Genomic DNA, 21038 nt, shown 5'->3' on the forward strand with positions numbered 1-21038 from the left:
CTAGTGTCCCCATGAGTGACAGAATACTGAGCCAATCACGGTGCAATGCTCCTATTTTCTGCTGGCCTGCCCCACCACCACAGAAAGGACTGAGCTAGGTTGAAACACTTGCATTTTGGAGCTGCCTGTTTGTGTGCAGCTTTATTAACTCAATGATATATATATATTTTTTTTTTACATTGTTTGCAAACTGATATGTGACACGTATTCATGCCAAAATAACATGCAAAACAGGCAAGCCCCCCCCCCAAAAAAACTTTAATAAATATATATATATATATATATATGTATATATATTTCATTTTATTTATTATTTGCAAAACATGTGGAGCTTAAAACAGGTGGGGCTCTGCCCTGAAGGACGGGTCACCACTGAGTATAGTAATGTGCATTTTAGCCATATACTTCAAAGTTTTTCAGCATCATGTACATTAATGGCTGTGTACAGTATAAGGAGTATTTTAGACCTCTACTTCCCGCTGTGAACCCGGGTGGCCCTGCAAGTGGCTGGCTGAGGTTTACAGGGCGTGAACAGTGCCTGAAACCTATCTCCTCCTCCAAAGCCAAGTGTTTCTGTAACTCAGCTAATGGCCTCAGACACAAGGGGCCAAAGATCAGCGGTCAATAAGACAGACACTGAAGGAAAGAGTGTCCACACTCTGGGCACAGGGTACAGTGAAAAAAGCAGCTTTGATGGCTAATGCAATAACCACAGCCAGACATCAAACTAAGCGGAACGATAAGAGCATTCAGATACTGAAAGCTCCAGGACTGAGAGAAGATGAACAGAGGAGGAGAAGTTTAACTTCCATCCAACGCCGGCTGCCCTAATTTGTCGGACATGTGACGTGTCCGATTGATCATTATCAGGAATCGCGGGGAGCGGCGATGACCCCTCAATTGCTTGTCTCTAAATTCGGCCTGACCCTGGGTGAGTCATTTTTAAATGCAATCTACAGTTTATATCTGGGGACCAAAATAGCACCCTATTCCCTATGTAGTGCACTACTTTTGACCAGGGCCCATATCAATGTAGGGAGGATGGTGCATTTTTGGGTCACACCCTGTGGGTTAGTTGTAACGTCTCTCCGTCTGCATTGGAAGTCCTGCGAGCATCGGATTGGGCTGGCTAAATGTGAACAAGCACTCTGTCGGTCAGCCTAGCAGCTTCAGAGACCTCCCACTGGGCTGCAGGAGAACATGCTGTGCTTTGTTGTGCTCAGCTTGCCACTTTGCAGTCAGTCAGGAGATGAAAGCTATTCAAATAATTAGCCATGTTAGTTATGTTTGGAGTGTTCTAGAATAATCAGCCATGGTAGTTATATTAGTTCTGTTTGGAGTGTTTTAGCGAGTGTTGTTTTAATCAAAGGATAGATCAGGAAATGGGCCTGACCCGGGATGTTGTTCGATGTTAATCAGAAGTGAAGACAAGGGAAAACAAAGTTGTTATCTTGTTTGTATCAATTTCAAAACAAGCAAAGGGTTTATGCTATAGGGTAGTTTGCCGACCAGTTTTTTAATTGTGTAATGGCTCTGTGGGTAGTCTGGTGTCTGCGTGTGCTCACAGGTGTTTAGTGTGCCTGGACGTATTTGGAGGGAAAGGAGATTGCTGATGATTTATTGTATTCCCATCAGCTACAGTTTTCGTTGACATACTCAAGTAAAGTCACAACGGAATTGAACAAAAGCCTTAGCCAGGATTCCATAGGCATTTCTAGAGCCCTCCACAATCGTATCTCCAGCTTGTCGCAGGCCATGAACCAACAGCCAAAGGCTTACATCAATACTATTGAGTAGATTGCAGGCTGCAATCTCTTCCTATTGACATCAAAAATGGGTTGAAAAAGGGTTGAAAGAGTATTTCTGTGTGGGGGGGAACAGCAGAATAAGGTGGTAAGGGGGGAAGCCCTTAAGCTTTTTCCTATACCTCCTTCTCCACCTTTTCTCCATCCATAAGGAAAGCTATGGTAAAGCTACACGTGGGTTTGGTATAGTTTTCTATAGACAAGGGACTGTCATTCCAATCCTCTTCTCCCTAACTAATCTTGTCCATAATCAGTCCATCCAGGATTTTGCGATTCTGCTACTAAACTGACCGATCACCGCAGCACAAAAAAAGGGCTTTTAATTTCAACCAATCACCCCACATTTAATCACCTCACATCACCCCAATCACCCCCTATCCACATCAACCGGACAGCAGTGGAGAAGGTGGAAAGTTTTAAGTTCCTCGGCATACATATCACTGAAAACTGAAATGGTCCACCCACAAAGACAGTGTGGTGAAGAAGGTGCAACAGCGCCTCTTCAACCTCAGGAGGCTGAAGAAATGTAGCTTGTCGCCTAAAGCTCTCAAACTTTTACAGATGCACAATTGAGAGCATCTTGTCGGGCTGTATCACAGCTTGGTACGGCAACTGCACCGCCTGCAACCGCAGAGCTCTCCAGAGGGTGGTGCGGTCTGCAAAACGCATCACCGGGGGCAAACTACCTGCCCTCCAGGACACTTACAGCACCCGATGTCACAGGAACGCCAAAAACGATCATCAAGGACAACAACCACCAGAGCCACTTCCTGTTCATCCCGCTATCTTCCAGAAGGTGAGGTCAGTACAGCTTCTATCTCAAGGCCATCAGACTGTTAAATAGCCATCACTATCACAGAGAGGCTGCTGCCTGCATACAGACTTGAAATCATTGTCCACTTTAATAAATGGAACACTAGTCACTTTAATAATGTTTACATATCTTGCATGACTCATCTCTTATGTATATACTGTATTCTATACTATCTATTGCATCTTAGTCGATGCCGCTTTGCTCATCCACATATTTATATATTCTTATTCCATTCCTTTACCTAGGTTGTGTGTATTAGGTATTGTTGGAAAATTGTTAGATACTACTTGTTAGTTATTTCTGCACTGTCGGAACTAGAAGCACAAGCATTTCGCTACACTCGAAATAACATCTGCTAAACACGTGTATGTGACCAATAAAATTTGATTTGATTATTTACACACTTCCCCCCCCCCCGTCAGCTAATTTGTGACAAAATATTATTTATATTTTTTGCCTGCAAATATCAATGCTGCGAAGGGCATAATACTCAACCATTTAAAAAGGTTATTGGAGGACAGCTGGTTTCCAGTCATCATTTGATAGAGGAATACATTTTTGCCCTGTTTTCTGTCTGCAACTGAACCCTTCAATCCCATGCTGAATATCTTATGGTAATTCATCAAATAAACACCTGAGTCTATTTCTGTGTGTTTAAGTACTGATCATTTTTTAACAGTAGTAAAAGTTTGATAATGACCATTTGAGGTAATAATGCTGTATTAAAATACATTACCTAATTCAGCAGACTCTATAATATTCCCCCCCACACCACTCTTTACACAGCAAGGTAAACAAATACGACTTCACTGACATTTGAGCGTCTTCCGTTCCCGCTGGCTTGCGGTGAAATGGTGATCAAGTGTAATGTGGCGATTGAACACCTGCCTAATTTGGATTAAGCATGCATGGCAGTGTCTGCCTGGGATCTCTGGCGCTCTAATGTGAAATGACAGAGCATTTCTACACATTCACTGCTCATGCATAAGCACCTCTCTTAACTAGCCCGGTCCCAGCATCGAATGACACCACTGTAAACGATGTGCTGTACACTGCTACTCACTTCTATTTATATCAGCATAAGGCCAATAATTACTGCATATAACTGTCCCAGTCAACACTGGACATTAACTTAAGAGTAAAGAGGGATGTTGCCCCCTCAGCCAGAGTCATGAACACATTTTTGTAGCTGGTAAGGACTGAATGAATGCTACTTATTGGTATTCAAGAGGAAATTCCTTTCACCACAAGAAGTTGTAAACAGCATGACACAGCCTTCATCATCCCATGTATACTTTGCTTTGTATGGAAAGCAGTGAACAGTATTAACAGGCCGTAAGTAGAGTGGCCCTTTACCGACCTGTAGCTAGGACCTGATGGCAGGGGGTCGAAGCAGTGATGGAGTGGGTGGTCTGCATTGTTGATAAAGTAGGCGTTTTGGTTGAATTGCACATTCGTTCAGGAGGGAAGGGACTGGGAGTCCAATGATTATCGATGCAGTATTTGTAATCTGTGGTAATATGTTATGAATTGAAGCTGTCAGCAAACTGAAATTGCAGATACTACTGTTTAGGTTTGACAGAAAATGTGTTTTTGTCAGATATTACTGGGATGCTTATGCAATACTTTGAATTACATATGACAACTTAACATTAACTTCAAGAACATTTCCAATGTACAAGTCTACCATTTGGCTTACATTACCATTGTTAATGATTTAGTGGGCTTTGTTCAGTTTTAGAAATGTTCTCAATGAATTACTTGAAATAAACCCTAATAGAGTATAAAAGCATGTATAAGCTGAATATAACCTCAGAGACTGCTTCCGTAAAACGAGGCCCCATCTGTCAGTGAATTGATACGGTTCCCAGGACAATCTTGACCCTGTGCCATAGCCCTGAGTGCCAGGACACAGACAACATTATGAATGTTGCGCAAATGATTTCCCTCTTTCATTTCTTTAATGCCCCATTTGTTTGACTCTGTCTCTATTGAACGAAAATTCCAGTCATAAATTCTAGTCAGCCCTCACCGTTTTTGTTTGTAATTTAGGGAGGAATTATGTGTCCTCAACTGACATAATTAGCACAACTTCTAGAGAATATTTTGTTTGTGACTCGCAGTCTCAGTTTGTGGATATGATTGTCTCCCAGCTTTGGGTTTTAGAGTTCCTTTGATTCATTAAACAAAAAGGTATCTTTGCAATTTGACTTGTTTGGTATCAGAACATCAGCATTTCCAAATAACAAGATTTCCATTAATAACATCAACACAGTGTGGAGATGTGGTTCTACCTTTGAAGAAGCAGTCCTTGCTGTGCACCACGTAGATCCGTCTCTTCTGCAGGCAGGCGGTGCGGTACACCTCACAGTGGTTCTCGTAGAACCTTCCATCGGAGCCGCACACCGGCACAAAGGTGGGTCGACACTTCTCCTGGCACACACACTCTGCCCGGCCCGTCGACTCCAGCAGCACACACTGGCGGCCCCTCCCACAGTTTGTCCTCTTGCATGGCCCTCCGTTTGACCCAGAGTGGACTGGAAGAAACACAGAGAGAGAGAGAAACCAGAGTTTAGGTTGGAAGAAACAGAGACAACCTGGAATAAACATTCAAAAAGAAACCCAAGGTTGGTAAAATGCCAGTAGACTATCATACTAAGACGATCCAGTAAGAAAAGATAGGAAGGATGTTTGGATAGGTTGTGTTGGTCAGAATATTAATCACTTTGAACACCTGTTGTCTGCTTTCTAAAAGGAAAGTGAGAAAAAAAACACCTTGTTTATTGAAGGCGCTGGTTGCGCCAGGTTGTCTCTGAGTGTATATGGATGTCCATTACATTTCTCAAATGTCAGGTAAATTAAAATCTTTCCTGTCATGTTGTCAGGTGCCAATTTTTCCTAAAGGAAACTCTGAAATGTCATATTGTTTTTATTAAGATTTTGTGAAGGCATATTGTTTTTATAAAAATAATTGTGATTTTCCATCCAGGTGGACTCATGCTCTAAAGACTATCAGTAACATTTCATCTATCAACTAACCTTAACCCTAGCTATAACCCTAACCCTTATTCTAACGCTAACCTTAGCAAGCAGTTGCTTATCAACAGATAGTACAACCATCTGTAGAGCATCTACAGATGGAAAATCTAGACTATCCAAATAAAATGTGACCCAATATTCCACACACACACACAAACACACTTAAACTTTCTGTGAGATCAACAGAGATTGTACCTTACCCTTCCTTACATGTCCTTCCTAGCACCTGTCAGTCCTGAACCCCTCACCATGGAGATCCTCCCACTCCCTTCTGATTCAATCTATTTGCATTTAAAGCAGGGAAAAAGCTGCTGAGACTTGCAGCCACTCCACCTTGGATTGATCTTGCTAGGCACCAGGCCCTAGAAGGGACCACTCCTGGAGAGATCTCAGCTGGGATTTATGGGGGCTGGGTTTGGAGTATAGGTGGCCGCTAGATTGAGGTTAGGAGCTAGGCTGGGGGAGAGAGGGGAACTGGATTGGTTTTAGCAGCATGGCTGGGGGGAGAGAGGGGGGCTGTGCTGGAGATAGCAGCACTGCTGGGAGAGAGAGAGTAGCTGGTCTGGATTAGCAGCTATAGGCTGGGGAGCATAGTCATAGACTAGATGTAACATAGTAAATGTCAATCGGGTACACTCAAATGAGTATAATATGTTATGTTTGGTATGTTTACATAAGACAGAAGGTTACTTAAGTAGGGTGGTTGGTTGGCGTGGATGGGTAGGCATATAACGTGAACGTCTAGCAACCCAAAGGTTGCGCTTTCAAATCTCATCATCTCAATCTAATAGCTAATTAGCAACTACTTAGCATGATAACAAACCCATCCCCTTTCCAGCCGGAACATTCTAATTTTGGATTAATAGTTATGATGGTTACAGTGGCTTGCGAAAGTATTCACCCCCCCCACCCAAAGTCAATACTTTGTAGAGCCACCTTTTGCCGCAATTACACCTGCAAGTCTCTTGGGGTATGTCTCCATAAGCTTGGCACATCTAGCCACTGGGATTTTTGTCCATTCTTCAAGGCAAAACTGCTCCAGCTCCTTCAAGTTGGATGGGTTCCGCTGGTGTACGGCAATCTTTAAGTCATACCACAGATTCTCAATTGGATTGAGGTCTGGGCTTTGACTAGGACATTCCAAGACATTTAAATGTTTTCCCTTAAACCACTCAAGTGTTGCTTCAGCAGTATGCTTAGGGTCATTGTCCTGCTGAAAGGTGAACCTCCGCCCCAAGCTCAAATCTCTTGAAGACTGAAACAGGTTTCCCTAAAGAATTTCCCTGTGTTTAGCGCCATCATTCCTTCAATTCTGACCAGTTTCCCAGTCCCTGCTGATGAAAAACATCTCCACAGCATGATGCTGCCACCACCATGCTTCACTATGGGGATGGTGTTCTCAGGGTGATGAGAGGTGTTGGGTTTGCACTAGACATAGTGTTTTCCTTGATGGCCAAAAAGCTCAATTTTAGTTTCATCTGACCAGAGTACCTTCTTCCATATGTTTGGGGAGTCTCCCACGTGCCGTTTGGCAAACACCAAACGTGTTTGCTTATTTTTTTCTTTAAGCAATGTTTTTTTCTGGCCACTCTTTTGTAAAGTCCAGCTCTGTGGGTGTACGGCTTAAAGTGGTCCTATGGACAGATACTCCAATCTCCTCTGTGGAGCTTTGTAGCTCCTTCAGGGTTATCTTTGGTCTCTTTGTTGCCTCTCTGATTAATGCCCTCCTTGCCTGGTCTGTGAGTTTTGGTGGGTGGCCCTCACTTGGCAGGTTTGTTGTGGTGCAATATTCTTTCCATTTGTAATAATGGATTTAATGGTGCTCCGTGGGATGTTCAAAGTTTCTGATATTTTTTTTATAACCCAACCCTGATCTGTACTTCTCCACAACTTTGTCCCTGACCTGTTTGGAGAGCGCCTTGATCTTCATGGTTCCGCTTGCTTGGTGGTGCCCCGTGCTTAGTGGAGTTGCAGACTCTGAGGCCTTTCAGAACTTGTATATATATATATATATATACTGCTCAAAAAAATAAAGGGAACACTTAAACAACACATCCTAGATCTGAATGAAAGAAATAATCTTATTAAATACTTTTTTCTTTACATAGTTGAATGTTCTGACAACAAAATCACACAAAAATAATAAATGGAAATCCAATTTATCAACCCATGGAGGTTTGGATTTGGAGTCACACTCAAAACTAAAGTGTAAAACCACACTACAGGCTGATCCAACTTTGATGTAATGTCCTTAAAACAAGTCAAAATGAGGCTCAGTAGTGTGTGTGGCCTCCACGTGCCTGTATGACCTCCCTACAACGCCTGGGCATGCTCCTGATGAGGTGGCGGATGGTCTCCTGAGGGATCTCCTCCCAGACCTGGACTAAAGCATCCGCCAACTCCTGGACAGTCTGTGGTGCAACGTGGCGTTGGTGGATGGAGCGAGACATGATGTCCCAGATGTGCTCAATTGGATTCAGGTCTGGGGAACGGGCGGGCCAGTCCATAGCATCAATGCCTTCCTCTTGCAGGAACTGCTGACACACTCCAGCCACATGAGGTCTAGCATTGTCTTGCATTAGAAGGAACCCAGGGCCAACCGCACCAGAATATGGTCTCACAAGGGGTCTAAGGATCTCATCTCGGTACCTAATGGCAGTCAGGCTACCTCTGGCGAGCACATGGAGGGCTGTGCGGCCCCCCAAAGAAATGCCACCCCACACCATGACTGACCCACCGCCAAACCGGTCATGCTGGAGGATGTTGCAGGCAGCAGAACGTTCTCCACGGCGTCTCCAGGCTCTGTCACGTCTGTCACGTGCTCAGTGTGAACCTGCTTTCATCTGTGAAGAGCACAGAGCGCCAGTGGCGAATTTGCCAATCTTGGTGTTCTCTGGCAAATGCCAAACGTCCTGCACGGTGTTGGGCTGTAAGCACAACCCCCACCTGTGGACGTCGGGCCCTCATACCACCCTCATGGAGTCTGTTTCTGACCGTTTGAGCAGACACATGCACATTTGTGGCCTGCTGGAGGTCATTTTGCAGGGCTCTGGCAGTGCTTCTCCTGCTCCTCCTTGCACAAAGGTGGAGGTAGAGGTCCTGCTGCTGGGTTGTTGCCTTCCTACGGCCTCCTCCACGTCTCCTGATGTACTGGCCTGTCTCCTGGTAGTGCCTCCATGCTCTGGACACTACGCTGACAGACACAGCAAACCTTCTTGCCACAGCTCGCATTGATGTGCCATCCTGGATGAGCTGCACTACCTGAGCCACTTGTGTGGGTTGTAGACTCCGTCTCATGCTACCACTAGAGTGAAAGCACCGCCAGCATTCAAAAGTGACCAAAACATCAGCCAGGAAGCATAGGAACTGAGAAGTGGTCTGTGGTTACCACCTGCAGAACCACTCCTTTATTGGGGGTGTCTTACTTATTGCCTATAATTTCCACCTGTTGTCTATTCCATTTGCACAACAGCATGTGAAATGTATTGTCAATCAGTGTTGCTTCCTAAGTGGACAGTTTGATTTCACAGAAGTGTGATTGACTTGGAGTTACATTGTGTTGTTTAAGTGTTCCCTTTATTTTTTTGAGCAGTGTATAAACATATATATATACTGAGATCATGTGACACTTAGATTGCACACAGGTGGACTTTATTTAAATAATTATGTGACTTCTTAAGGTAATTGGTTGCACCAGATCTTATTTAGGGGCTTCATATCAAAGGGGGTGAATACATATGCACGCACCACTTTTCCGTTTTAATTTTTTAATGTTTTATTATTTATTATTTATTATTATTTATCCCAAGGGGGATGTAACGGCCGTCAAAGGGAGTAGACCAAGGCGCAGCGGGTTGAGTGCTCATTTTAACGTTTATTTTAATAAACTTGAACACGTAACAAAAACAAGAAAACAAATGACAGCTAAACAGTTTTGCAGGCTAACCCTAGCAGTGCAAAAACAACTTCCCACAAAGGACAGGTGAAAACAGGGCTACCTAAGTATGACTCCCAATCAGCAACAACGATGTACAGCTGTTCCTGATTGAGAGCCATACCAGGCCAACACAAAGAAATACACATAGACAGAGCATAGAAATACAAAACATAGAACATAACCAAAAACCCCGGAATATTCTAAACAAACACCCCTCTACATAAACACATATCCCAATAAACCCCGAACCACATAAAACAAACACCCCCCTGCCACGTCCTGACCAAACTACAATAACAAATAACCCTTTACTGGTCAGGACGTGACAGGGGATGAATACTTTTGCAAGGCAGTGAAAATGCCTTAATAACACTGCCATCCAATCACCAATTTTATTTCTGAAAAATGCTATTTACACATGACAACATGAGTTAAAAATAAATATAATTGGTTTAGGACTTTATGTGTGGGAACTTTTATTTTTACTTCAATGAAACATCTCAGACCAAATCCTACATTTGCCTCAGTGCCCTGGTAGATGACTGAAAGGAGAGTGGATCTCAAGTTCTATTTTGACAGCTTCAAAGTGGGAACCAGGTGGATCAGTTGAGGTAAGAAAATAATTAAATTGGTTATGACAATGTTTTATCAATAATGTCACTTAAATGACAAATCATTTTGTTAAAAAGTCTGTATTTGCAGCGCTGAATAATCCTGGTTGCAATGCAAGCAGTAGCTTGTGTTATTAGCTATTGCTCTAGCTATCTATCCTCTCCATTTCTGAATGAATTTGTTTCTTTCTAGCTGGCAAAACAAGTGAGCATAATTTTCTTTGTGTACTGTCGATAACATAACTACATTTGCCACTGGTATGGGCTAGTAGATATCCTAAACCTAGCCAGCTAGACAGTGATAGATGCAAGCTAAAACCAGGGAAAGGGAAGGGGAAGAAACAATTTACTTTCTGTTTCATCTGCTGGTAGCTTGCTAATGTTCACTCAAATAGGTTTTTCTACATGTAATTGATGAAATTAGATTTGAATTCCATAAAGATTGTAATTGTGTGAATATTGTAGAAACACCCTCTCTGAATATAGCTACCATGTAAAATATGGCTAGCTATGCTCCAACTTCAGCCTATCAGCTTTTCTGACATGGTTTTCCTGCCTGGCAGATACAGTGTCTGTATCTACTATTGTACTATTATTGTACTAAGGTAGTTAGCTAGCTAGATTACTAAAACGACTAAATCCTAATTTAGCTAGATAGGATAGCATATTTTGTGTTTGGTTCCACTATCACTGTCCTTCATCCACCACGCATTCATCTAGACACAAGCAAATTGTGATAGTGTTTGCTATAAATCAGATGATGTCCACAATCCTTTAGTAAGTCAACGTTTTTATGAGGGACAATCCCACCCTCACAGTCCAGGTGAGCACAATACGATAAACAAGAGTGACAGGACACGCGCACACACACACACACACACACACACACACACACACACACACACACACACACACACACACACACACACACACACACACACGACAGGCAGGTGAACATTGCCTGGCAGGGAATCAACATTCGGCAAGCCTGCTCACAGATCTGTTCATCCTATTGTATGATTGTTGTCATGCCATGTTAAAACATAGAAGTTGGCTACACACAGGAGATGGCTATTTGGCACAATCTGATGGAAGACCAAATCAAATCAAATCTAATGTTATTGGTCACATACACGTGTTTAGCAGATGTTATTGCGGGTGTAGCGAAATGCTTGTGTTTCTAGTTCCGACAGTGCAGCAATATCTAACAAGTAATTTCTAACAATACACAACATATACCCAATACACACAAATCTAAGTAAGGAATGGAATTAAGAATATATAAATATATGGACGAGCAATGTCAAAGCGGCATAGACTAAGATACAGTAGAAAATTATAGAATGCAGTATATACTGTACATATGAGACGAGTAATGCAAGATATGTAAATATTATTAAAGTGACATTATTAATGACCACACTAACATTTGACTTATAGTCAGAACAGAAAGAGTGAAACTTCAATGTACTGGAGGACTACTCTAGAAATCACCGGCTTTGTTACAGGAAAGATGGAAAGGAGAATAGGATGCGATTATGTTTGCGTAGCACCTGAATGTGAGGGCAAGCGGTTATGCATCGTAGGGGACCGAAATTGTTTTAGGTTGTGGCACTCCAGGTAGTGTGAATCATTGTGGACATAGTTACCTTTACTGGTGCCTATCAAAGATGTCTACACTGACACCCGTCTAGGGAATTTTGAACACAGCCCTGACATTGAAAGATTATAAACTATTGTTCCTCCTGTGCAGGGTGAACCTGGTTTTTGTCTACACTGAGCTGACAGAGGAGCTGGGTCGTGGGAGAGGTATGGCTGTCTAACAGACTAATATCCTGAGGAAGGAATCTCACGAGCAGATGGTTCAGTATGTCCAAACGCATGATGCAAATATTAAAGATTATACTCCATACGGATGTTGAACAGAAAAGAATACCCTTGTCAAACCAGCTTGACCACTGTGCTCACGCTGGTTTCACAGAATTTGAGCTTGCAAGATCATGCTGGTTTAGGGAGGTTATAGAAATAGATCATGCTTGATGCCATGCCAACTGAAGACCCCCCCTCAGGACTAAGACGCTGCGTCGCTCCCCGTCCTCCCAACGCCTCCACCCTCACCTCTCCCCTTCTTTCCCGCTCCTCAACGCTAACCCCTAGCCTAGCTAACGTTAGCCATCTTGCCACCTAGCTAACGTTAGCCACAACAAATTGGAATTCGTAACATATCATACAATTTTTATATATTTTATACATATTGTAGAAAATAGATGGACATCCACAAATGAATACATACCATATGAAACATAATATCACATCATACTAATTGGAGTGTCCCGGATTTACATGTACTATGTTACGTCGACCGGGCTGGGTTAAATGCGGAAGACACATTTCTGTTGAATGCATTCAGTTGTACAACTGACTAGGTATCCCCCTTTCCCTTTCCTTTCCCTGAGTCCAGGTTGTGGGGGGAGAGAGAGGAGCTGGATTCAGTTTTGCAGCATGGCTGGTGGGAGGAAAGGAGTACTGTGCTGGAGTTAGCAGCATGGCTGGGGGAACGAGGGTAGCCGGAGTGGGGTTAGCAGCTTTAGGATGGGGGAGAGGGGTACTGGGCTGAGGTTAGTAGCGTGACTATATTTCTGGAAGGAGCAGCACTGGCTCTCAATCTTAACCTCAGAGATTAATTTTCAGAGACAGGTGGGGAATTATTGTCGGGAATTGATTATATTGGGTATCTGATTGGCGTCACTCAGCATAATATTTCATTCAGAATTGTTCAGCATAATATCTCATTGTTTGTGTTGATCTAAACATAGAGGGTCATGTATTAATTCCCTGTTATGAAACCGCTAAAGCTCAAGACCTCAGTTCCTCCTATTACAATCAAACAGTTGAAAACACAAATTGAATCTGCCTTTAGTATAATTGTATCTAAATTCTAGGAAATATTTAATAACAAAGGTAAGGCTCCACAGTTGGAGGGTAAAAGTCCTTTAATTGCATAAAGGAGACTCGCACCCACACACACACACACACACACACACACACACACACACACACACACACACACACACACACACACACACACACACACACACACACACACACACACACACACACACACACACACACACACACACACACACAGAGAGAGAGAGAGAGAAAAAGAGACCTGAAGGCTGACCTGGCTTTGCCGTATTGATGTGTGATCTATCATAATGAAGTGTGAGGTGCCAGCCAGGAAGGGGAACAGGTACTGGACCCGAGGGGCGGGGGGGGGGGGGGCGACGGGCGACACACAACATGATGGCCTTGTATCCAGTTCACTAATTGTTCTGCATGTCTCGGCAAATCATCTGTGGGAATGCAAACACCCCGACTCCCCAGTGACCTTGTTGTCAGTGTCAAGGTCAGGGACGATTACTGGATCGTTTGTATTCTCCAAGCAGCAAAGCTTAAAGGCTCAGCACCGTCCGGCGCCACTGGTTGTTTTTCTTCTTCACCTCCCCCTGTCCTTTCCCCACTCTCTCCCTCACTGTCTCTCATTATCTTTGCAGAATAGGCCACAATAAAAAAGAGAAAAGTTCTGGGGTTCTGGTGTATAAAGTCTTGCGGGCTCGCTGATCTGTACAGTAAGCCTTTCTTCTCTACTCCCATGGGCCATGTAGCCTCCAGTTGTGACTAGCTTGAGAAGCTAAAGTGTCATTTGATAATCCTCTCTGTTAAGCTGAAGCACAATGGTTATACAAGTTCAACCAAGCCTCTGTGCCAATGGCAGTCAGTACAGGCTGACTGACCAGCAGCGGCAGGGCCTCACATCTTTAGTTCCTGCATTCAATTTCCCCCTATGGTCATTCCCTTTATTCTATTAGTCCCCCCTAGCTGAGCTCTAATGGGCTTAGGCAGAATCTAGACATTGTCCCTCATCATAATCAGCGACTTCGAGAATTAATAATGAAGAATTAACATGTTTTTAAACTTTTTTTGCAGATGTATAAAAAAAATACCAAAATATTATATTTACATAAGTCTTCACACCCCTAAGTCATTACTTTGTAGAAGCACCTTTGGCGGTGATTACAGCTTTGAGTCGTCTTGGGTGTCAGGTTTGCACATTTGGATTTGGGGATTTTCTCCCATTCTTCTTTTCAGAATTGTTATGTTAGATGGGGAGTAGCAGTGAACCGCAATCTTCAAGTCTTTCCACATATTTTCAATGTGATTTAAGTCCGGGGTTTGGCTGGGCCACTCAAGGACTTCACATTCTTGTTCTGAAGCCATTCCAGCGTTGTTTTGGCTGTAGGCTTGTGGTCATTGTACTGTTGGAACTTAAAATCTTTGCCCCCAGTCTTAGGTCGTTTGCACTCTGAAGCAGGTTTTTATCAAGGATTTGTATGTATTTTGTTCCAATCATTGTTTCCTCTGTCCTTACAAGTCTTCCAGTTCCTGCCGCTGAAAAATATCCCCATAGCATGATGCTGCTACCACCATGCTTCACGGTAGGGGTAGTGGTAGATGGGTGATGAGCTGTACCTGTTTTTCTCCAGAAATAGCACTTTGCATTCAGGCCAATGAGATACAATTTTGTATCATCAGACCACAGAATCTTTTGCCTTATGCTCTCAGGCTTTCATGTGCCTTTTTGCAAACTCCAGGCATGCTGTCATGTGCCTTTTTCTCAAGAGTTGATTCCATCTGGCCACTCTCTCTTTAAGCCCATATTGGTGAAGTGCTGTACAGACTGTCCTCCTGGCAGGTTCTGCCATCTTAGCCAATGAACTATTTAGTTCCATCAGAGTGGTCATTGGTCACCTCCCTGACTAAGATCCTTTCTGCCCAGTTTGGTCAGACTGCAAGCTTGAGGCAGTATTGGTAGTTCCATGTTCTTTTCCATTTCCCAATGATGGAGACCACTATGCTCTTGGAAACTTTTAACACTCCATTCTTTTATACCCTTTCCCAGATACAGTGGCAAGAAAAAGTATGTGAACCCTTTGAAAATACCTGGATTTCTGCATAAATTGGTCAAAAAATTTGATCTGATCTTCGTCTAGGTCACAACAATAGAAAAACACAGTCTGCTTAAACGAATAATACAAACAATTATACGTTTTCATGTCTTCATTCAACACACCGTGTAAACATTCACAGTGCAGGGTGGAAAAATGATGTGAACCCTTGGATTTAATAGCTGGTTGACCCTCCTTTGGCAGCAATAACCACAACCAAACGCTTTCTGTAGTTGCGGATCAGACAGTCAGGAGGAATTGTTTCAGTTCAGCAATATTCTTGAGATGTCTGGTGTGAACTGCTCTCTTGAGGTCATGCCACAGCATTTCAATCAGGTTGAGGTCAGGACTCTGACTGGGCCACTCCAGAAGGCGTATTTTCTTCTGTTGAAGCCATTCTGTTGTTGATTTACTTCTGTGTTTTGGGTCGTTGTCCTGTTCCATCACTCAACTTCTGCTGAAACTCATTTGCTGGACATATAGCCTAACATTCTCCCGAAAATGGTCTTGATAAACTTGGGAATTTATTTTTCCGTCGACGATAACACGCTGTCCAGGCCCTAGGCAGCAAAGCAGCCCCAAACCATGATGCTCCCTACACCAAACTTTACAGTTGGGATGAGGTTTTGATGTTGGTGTGCTGTGCCTTTTTTCTCCACACATAGTGTTGTGTGTTCCTTCCAAACAACTCAAGTGTAGTTTCTTCTGACCACAGAATATTTTGCCAGTAGCGCTGTGGAAACTCCAGGTGCACTTTTGCAAACTTCAGACGCGCAGCAATGGTTTTTTTGGACAGCAGTGGCATCTTCCGTGGTGTCCTCCCATGAACACCATTCTTGTTTCGTGTTTTAGGTATTGTAGACTCGTCAACAGAGATGTAAGCATGTTCCAGAGATTGCTATAAGTCTTTAGCTGACACTCTAGGATTATTTTTAACCTCCTTGAGCATTCTGCGCAGTGCTCTTGTAGTCATCTTTGCAGGATGGCCACTCCTAGGGAGAGTAGCAACAGAGCTGAAATTTCTCCATTTATAGACAGTTTGTCTTATCGTGGACTGATCAACATCAAGGCTTTTAGAGATACTTGTGTAACCTTTTCCAGCTAGATGCAAGTCAACACTTCTTCATTTTAGGTCTTCTGAGATCTCTTTTATTTGAGGCATAGTTCAGATCAGGCAATGCTTCTTGTGAATAGCAAACTCACATTTTGTGAGTGTTCTTTATAGGGCAAGGCAGCTCTAACCAACATCTCCAATCTCGTCTCATTGATTGGACTCCAGGTTAGCTGACTCCTGACTTCAATTAGCTTTTGGAGAAGTCATTAGCCTAGGGGTTCACATACTTTTCCCAACCTACACTGTGAATGTTTAAATGGTATTCAATATAGACAAGAAAAATACAATAATGTGTGTGTTATTAGTTTAAGCACACTATGTTTGTCTATTGTCGTGACGTAGATGAAGATCAGATCAAATTTGATGACCAATTTATGCAGAAATCCAGGTAATTCCAAAGAAATCCAGGTACTTGCGACTGTATCACTCATCAAAATTCTATCTCAGAGATCTATGGACAGTTCCTTGGACTTCATGGTTTGGTTTCTGCTCTGACATGCACTGTCAACTGTAGGATCTTATATAGACGTGTGTGTTTTGTTTTAAATCATTTTAAGTCCAAATAATTGAATTGGCCACAGGTGGACTCCAATCAAGTTGTAGTGACATCAAGGATGATCAAAGGAAATTTGATGCACCTGATCTCAATTTGGAGCGTCATAGCAAAGGGGTGTGAATACTTATGTGAATGAGATATTTCTGTATTTAATTTTCAATAAAATTGCCAAGAATTTCTAAAAACATGTTTTCACTTTGACATTATGGGGTATTGCGTTTAGATGGGTGAGAAAAATATACAGTACCAGTCAAAAGTTAACACCTACTCATTCAAGGATTTTTCTATATATTTTTACTATTTTCTACATTGTAGAATAATAGTGAAGACATCAAAACTATGAAATAACACATATAGAATCATGTAGTAACCAAAAAAGTAGGTGTTCTTTAGTAGTGGTTTCTTTGCAGCAATTCAACCATAAAGGCCTGATTCACGCAGTCTCCTCTGAACAGTTGATGTTGAGATGTGTCTGTTACTTGAAGTCTGTAAAGCATTTATTTGGGCTGCAATTTCTGAGGCTGGTATGTCGAATGAACTTATCTTCTGCAGCAGAGGTAAATCTGGGTCTTCCATTCCTCTGGCGGTCCTCATAAGAGCCAGTTTCATCATAGCTCTTGATGGTTTTTGCAACTGCACCTGAAAAAACTTTCAAAGTTTTTGACTGACCTTCATGTCTTAAAAAGTAATGGTGGACTGTCGTTTCTCTTTGCTTATTTGAGCTGTTCTTGCCATAATATGGGCTATCTTCTGTCACACCCTGATCTGTTTCACCTGTCTTTGTGATTGTCTCCACCCCCCTCCAGGTGTCACCCATCTTCCCCATTAACCCTTGTGTATTTATTTATACCTGTGTTTTCTGTCTGTCTGTGACAGTTCATTTGGTTTGTTCAAGCCAACCAGCGGTTTGTCTCAGCTCCTGCTTTTTCGCGCCCTCCTGGTTTTGACCCTGCCTGTACTGTCTCTGAGCCCGCCTGCCTGACCACTCTGCCTGCCGTCCTGTACCTTTGCCCTACCTCTGGATTACCGACCTCTGCCTGACCTGACCCTGAGTTTGCCTCCCGTCCTGTACCTGTCCCCCACTTCTCTGGACTACTGACCCCTGCCTGCCTTGACCTGTCAATTTGCCTGCCCCTTTGGGATGATTAAACTATTGGTTATCTGACGTGGTCTGCATCTGGGTCTTACCTTCATATCTCATAATCTTCTGTATACCACCCCTACCTTGTCATAACATAACTGATTGGCTCAAATGCATTAACCTCTTGGGGATCTTATCCCGGTATTGGGATTTATTGTCAAGAGACCATGGCGGGAAATTCAAAACGGCAAGAATCTAATCATTTCAATTTCTCAAACAATCAACTATTTTTCACCATTTGAAAGATAAACATCTCCTAAATCCAATCACATTGTCCGATTTCAAAGAGGCTTTACGGCGAAAGCATAAAGTTAGGTTATGTTAGGAGAGTACATTGAAAATAGCTGTGTGTAATGTTTTGTCAATTCAAAGACAGGCGTCACCAAAAGCAGATAACCAGCTAAAATTATGCACTAACCTTTGACAATCTTCCTCGGATGACACTCCTAGGACATTATATTATACAATGCATGCATTTTTTGTTCCATCAAGTTCCTATTTATATCCAAAAACAGCATTTTACAGTAGCGGTGAAATTCAGATTTTTTTCCCCTCAAATGCTTCCGGTGAATCAACGTTACAATTTACAAAATTACTATTCGAAAACATTGGTAAATTATAATATTGTCATTCAAATAATTATAGTTTAACATTTCGTAAATGCTACTGCATTGCCAGATTTCAAAATAACTTTACTGGGAAATCATACTTTGCAATAAACGGGGTGCTGTGCTAAGAACAATAGGCTAGGATATACAGGTTAGCACCATCTAATATCAATAATACTATTGTCAAGAATCCCTTACCTTTGATTATCTTCATCCATTGGCACTTCCAGGAATCCCAGGTCCACAACAAATGTGGTTTCTTTCGACAAAGTTCATAATTTATGTCCAAATAACTCCAAGTTATTCCATGTTGATAGCGCTTCGGTAGGCTCCTCAAAAGTAGGGCGGGGGGGGGGGGAAAGTCACGACGAAAAGTTTAAAAAAAAAATCTATTTACGTTTGTTCAAACATGTCAAACGTTGTTTAGCATCAATCTTTAGGCCCATTTTTAACGTGAAACATCAGTAATGTTTCAACCCGACCTCTCCTGTGTCTTGAAAAATGTTTTTGAAAAATGTCTCGCCTCACATGAACTCACATGAATGCGCAGGTGCGGGCAATAATGAAGTGACGACATCCCAGGGAGGTCAACTTCTCTTCCTTGTCATCCGGTCTCTGTTCATCATAGACGGTTCAAACAACTTTATAAAGATCGTTGACATCTAGTGGAAGCCGTAGGAAGTGCGAAATGAATCCTTTCTCACTGTGTGATCTATTAACAATGACTCGAAAAAATAGTACAGCCACAAAATTATTTTGTTTTTCTCAGGTTTTTGCCTGCCATATGAGTTTTGAAATAAATTCCTCAAATGAACTTTTAACAATGCACACCTGTTAATTGAAATGTATTCCAGGGGACTACTACATGAAGCTGGTTGAGAGAATGCCAAGAGTGTGCAATGCTGTCATCAAGGCAAAGGGTGGCTACTTAGAAGAATCTCAAATATAAAATATATTTGGATTTGTTTAACAGATTTTTGGTTACTACATGATTCCTTATGTGTTATTTCATAGTTTTGGTGTCTTCACTATTATTATACAATGTAGAAAATAGTAAAAATAAAGAAAAACCCTTGAATGAGTAGGTGTTTCCAAACTTTTGACTCCATTTTGAATTCAGGCTATAACACAATAAAATGTGAAATAAGTCAAGGGGTATGAATACTTTTTGAATGCACTGTATAATTAAATAAGAACAATGGAAAGTTGTAGGTAAAAGCCATGAAACTATATTTACCAGAGGAATGTGTCCTCCCCTGAGTGCTATTTGTGTCCTCGTGCCTAATCTAAGTTACGGAAACAAGACTTCAGGCAAGCATCCGTCAAATTCTTGACAGATTGATATTTGCTTTATTAATCATTTTATGAAATAACAATCTTGTCATTTTGCTCCCTTCAGATGCATCATGTCACTGTAATGAAGGGGTATCTTCACCATCTATCTACAAACACAGTACATCAGTATACTCTCGAGGCAGACCACTTAAGGACACGCTCTGTATTCAGTCAAGAAAATATCTGTCTTTATTTGTACCTGAGGCTACATACTGAGTCTGATTAAAGCCCGTCAACATTTAAACATCAATCAAAACACATTTTTTATCCACCCATCCCAAACCACAGAAGAATAGGTAGGGCTGAATCATTGAGCGACACTTGGAGAGTGGGACACTGCCTGGCCTGCCAAACTGTTCTAATTAGAGAGGAAGTGCCACTGCTCTGGTGGTGTGGGACTTCCTGTCTATCCACAGTAACAGAGTAATAACTGAGCCCCAATCCACAGAGCCTCCATCGCTTCCGTAGTGCTAGTCACATGTCCTAAGGCTTAGGATATTGCAATTTCGTGGATTCAGTATGGACATTTTGGTTTCCAACGTGGCTTTTGGATTCAGTGCCTCACGTCGACTGATCTCCCATATCATTCTATTTGGTTTAAATCAGATGAACATAATCACATTCAGAGACATGGTGTCAGACATCTTCCCCCTCTGTATGACAGTCAGGCAAAATGATTCTGACGGACACACTGTTTTTGAATATCAATGGACAAGAGGCCAGAACTTGGGTGAGAGACTGTAGTGTATAAGATTAGTTTTCATGTCTGTGACATTGTGTCTATCGACCCCAATGGTCATATGAATTCAAACAGAGCTAAGAAATGAGAGGTGGGGGCGGGGTGTGAAAACAGCCCAACTTGTAAGCCTCTACGACCTCCCAGACGTGAGGATTTGGAATTAACGGTCTTGACACTGGTTGGGTGAGAATTGCCGCCATTTTATTAGTATGAAATGAATAATTCCAATTAACCGCTCTGTTTTTTTTCTGACCCTCAAAGGATAGAATACTGAGCAAACATTGCCAGTGGTTTGAGAGCATTGTAAAGTAACTTTAAAAGGATGATTAT

General features: G+C 42.3%; 1 protein-coding gene across 1 annotated transcript in view; it reads right to left on the bottom strand.

Moving 5' to 3' along the window:
- The window catches only part of LOC106567522 (follistatin-related protein 4), a 226182-nt gene that overhangs the window by 119483 nt on the left and 85661 nt on the right, over nucleotides 1-21038 (bottom strand). The window contains exon 4 of the mRNA XM_014136869.3: nucleotides 4914-5156. Within this exon, the coding sequence (XP_013992344.1) occupies nucleotides 4914-5156 (243 nt within the window). The remainder of the gene's footprint in view (nucleotides 1-4913; nucleotides 5157-21038) is intronic.

This window comes from Salmo salar, chromosome 13 (genome assembly GCF_965601325.2).
Source record: "Salmo salar chromosome 13, fSalSal1, whole genome shotgun sequence".
Classification (NCBI taxonomy): Eukaryota; Metazoa; Chordata; class Actinopteri; order Salmoniformes; family Salmonidae; genus Salmo; species Salmo salar.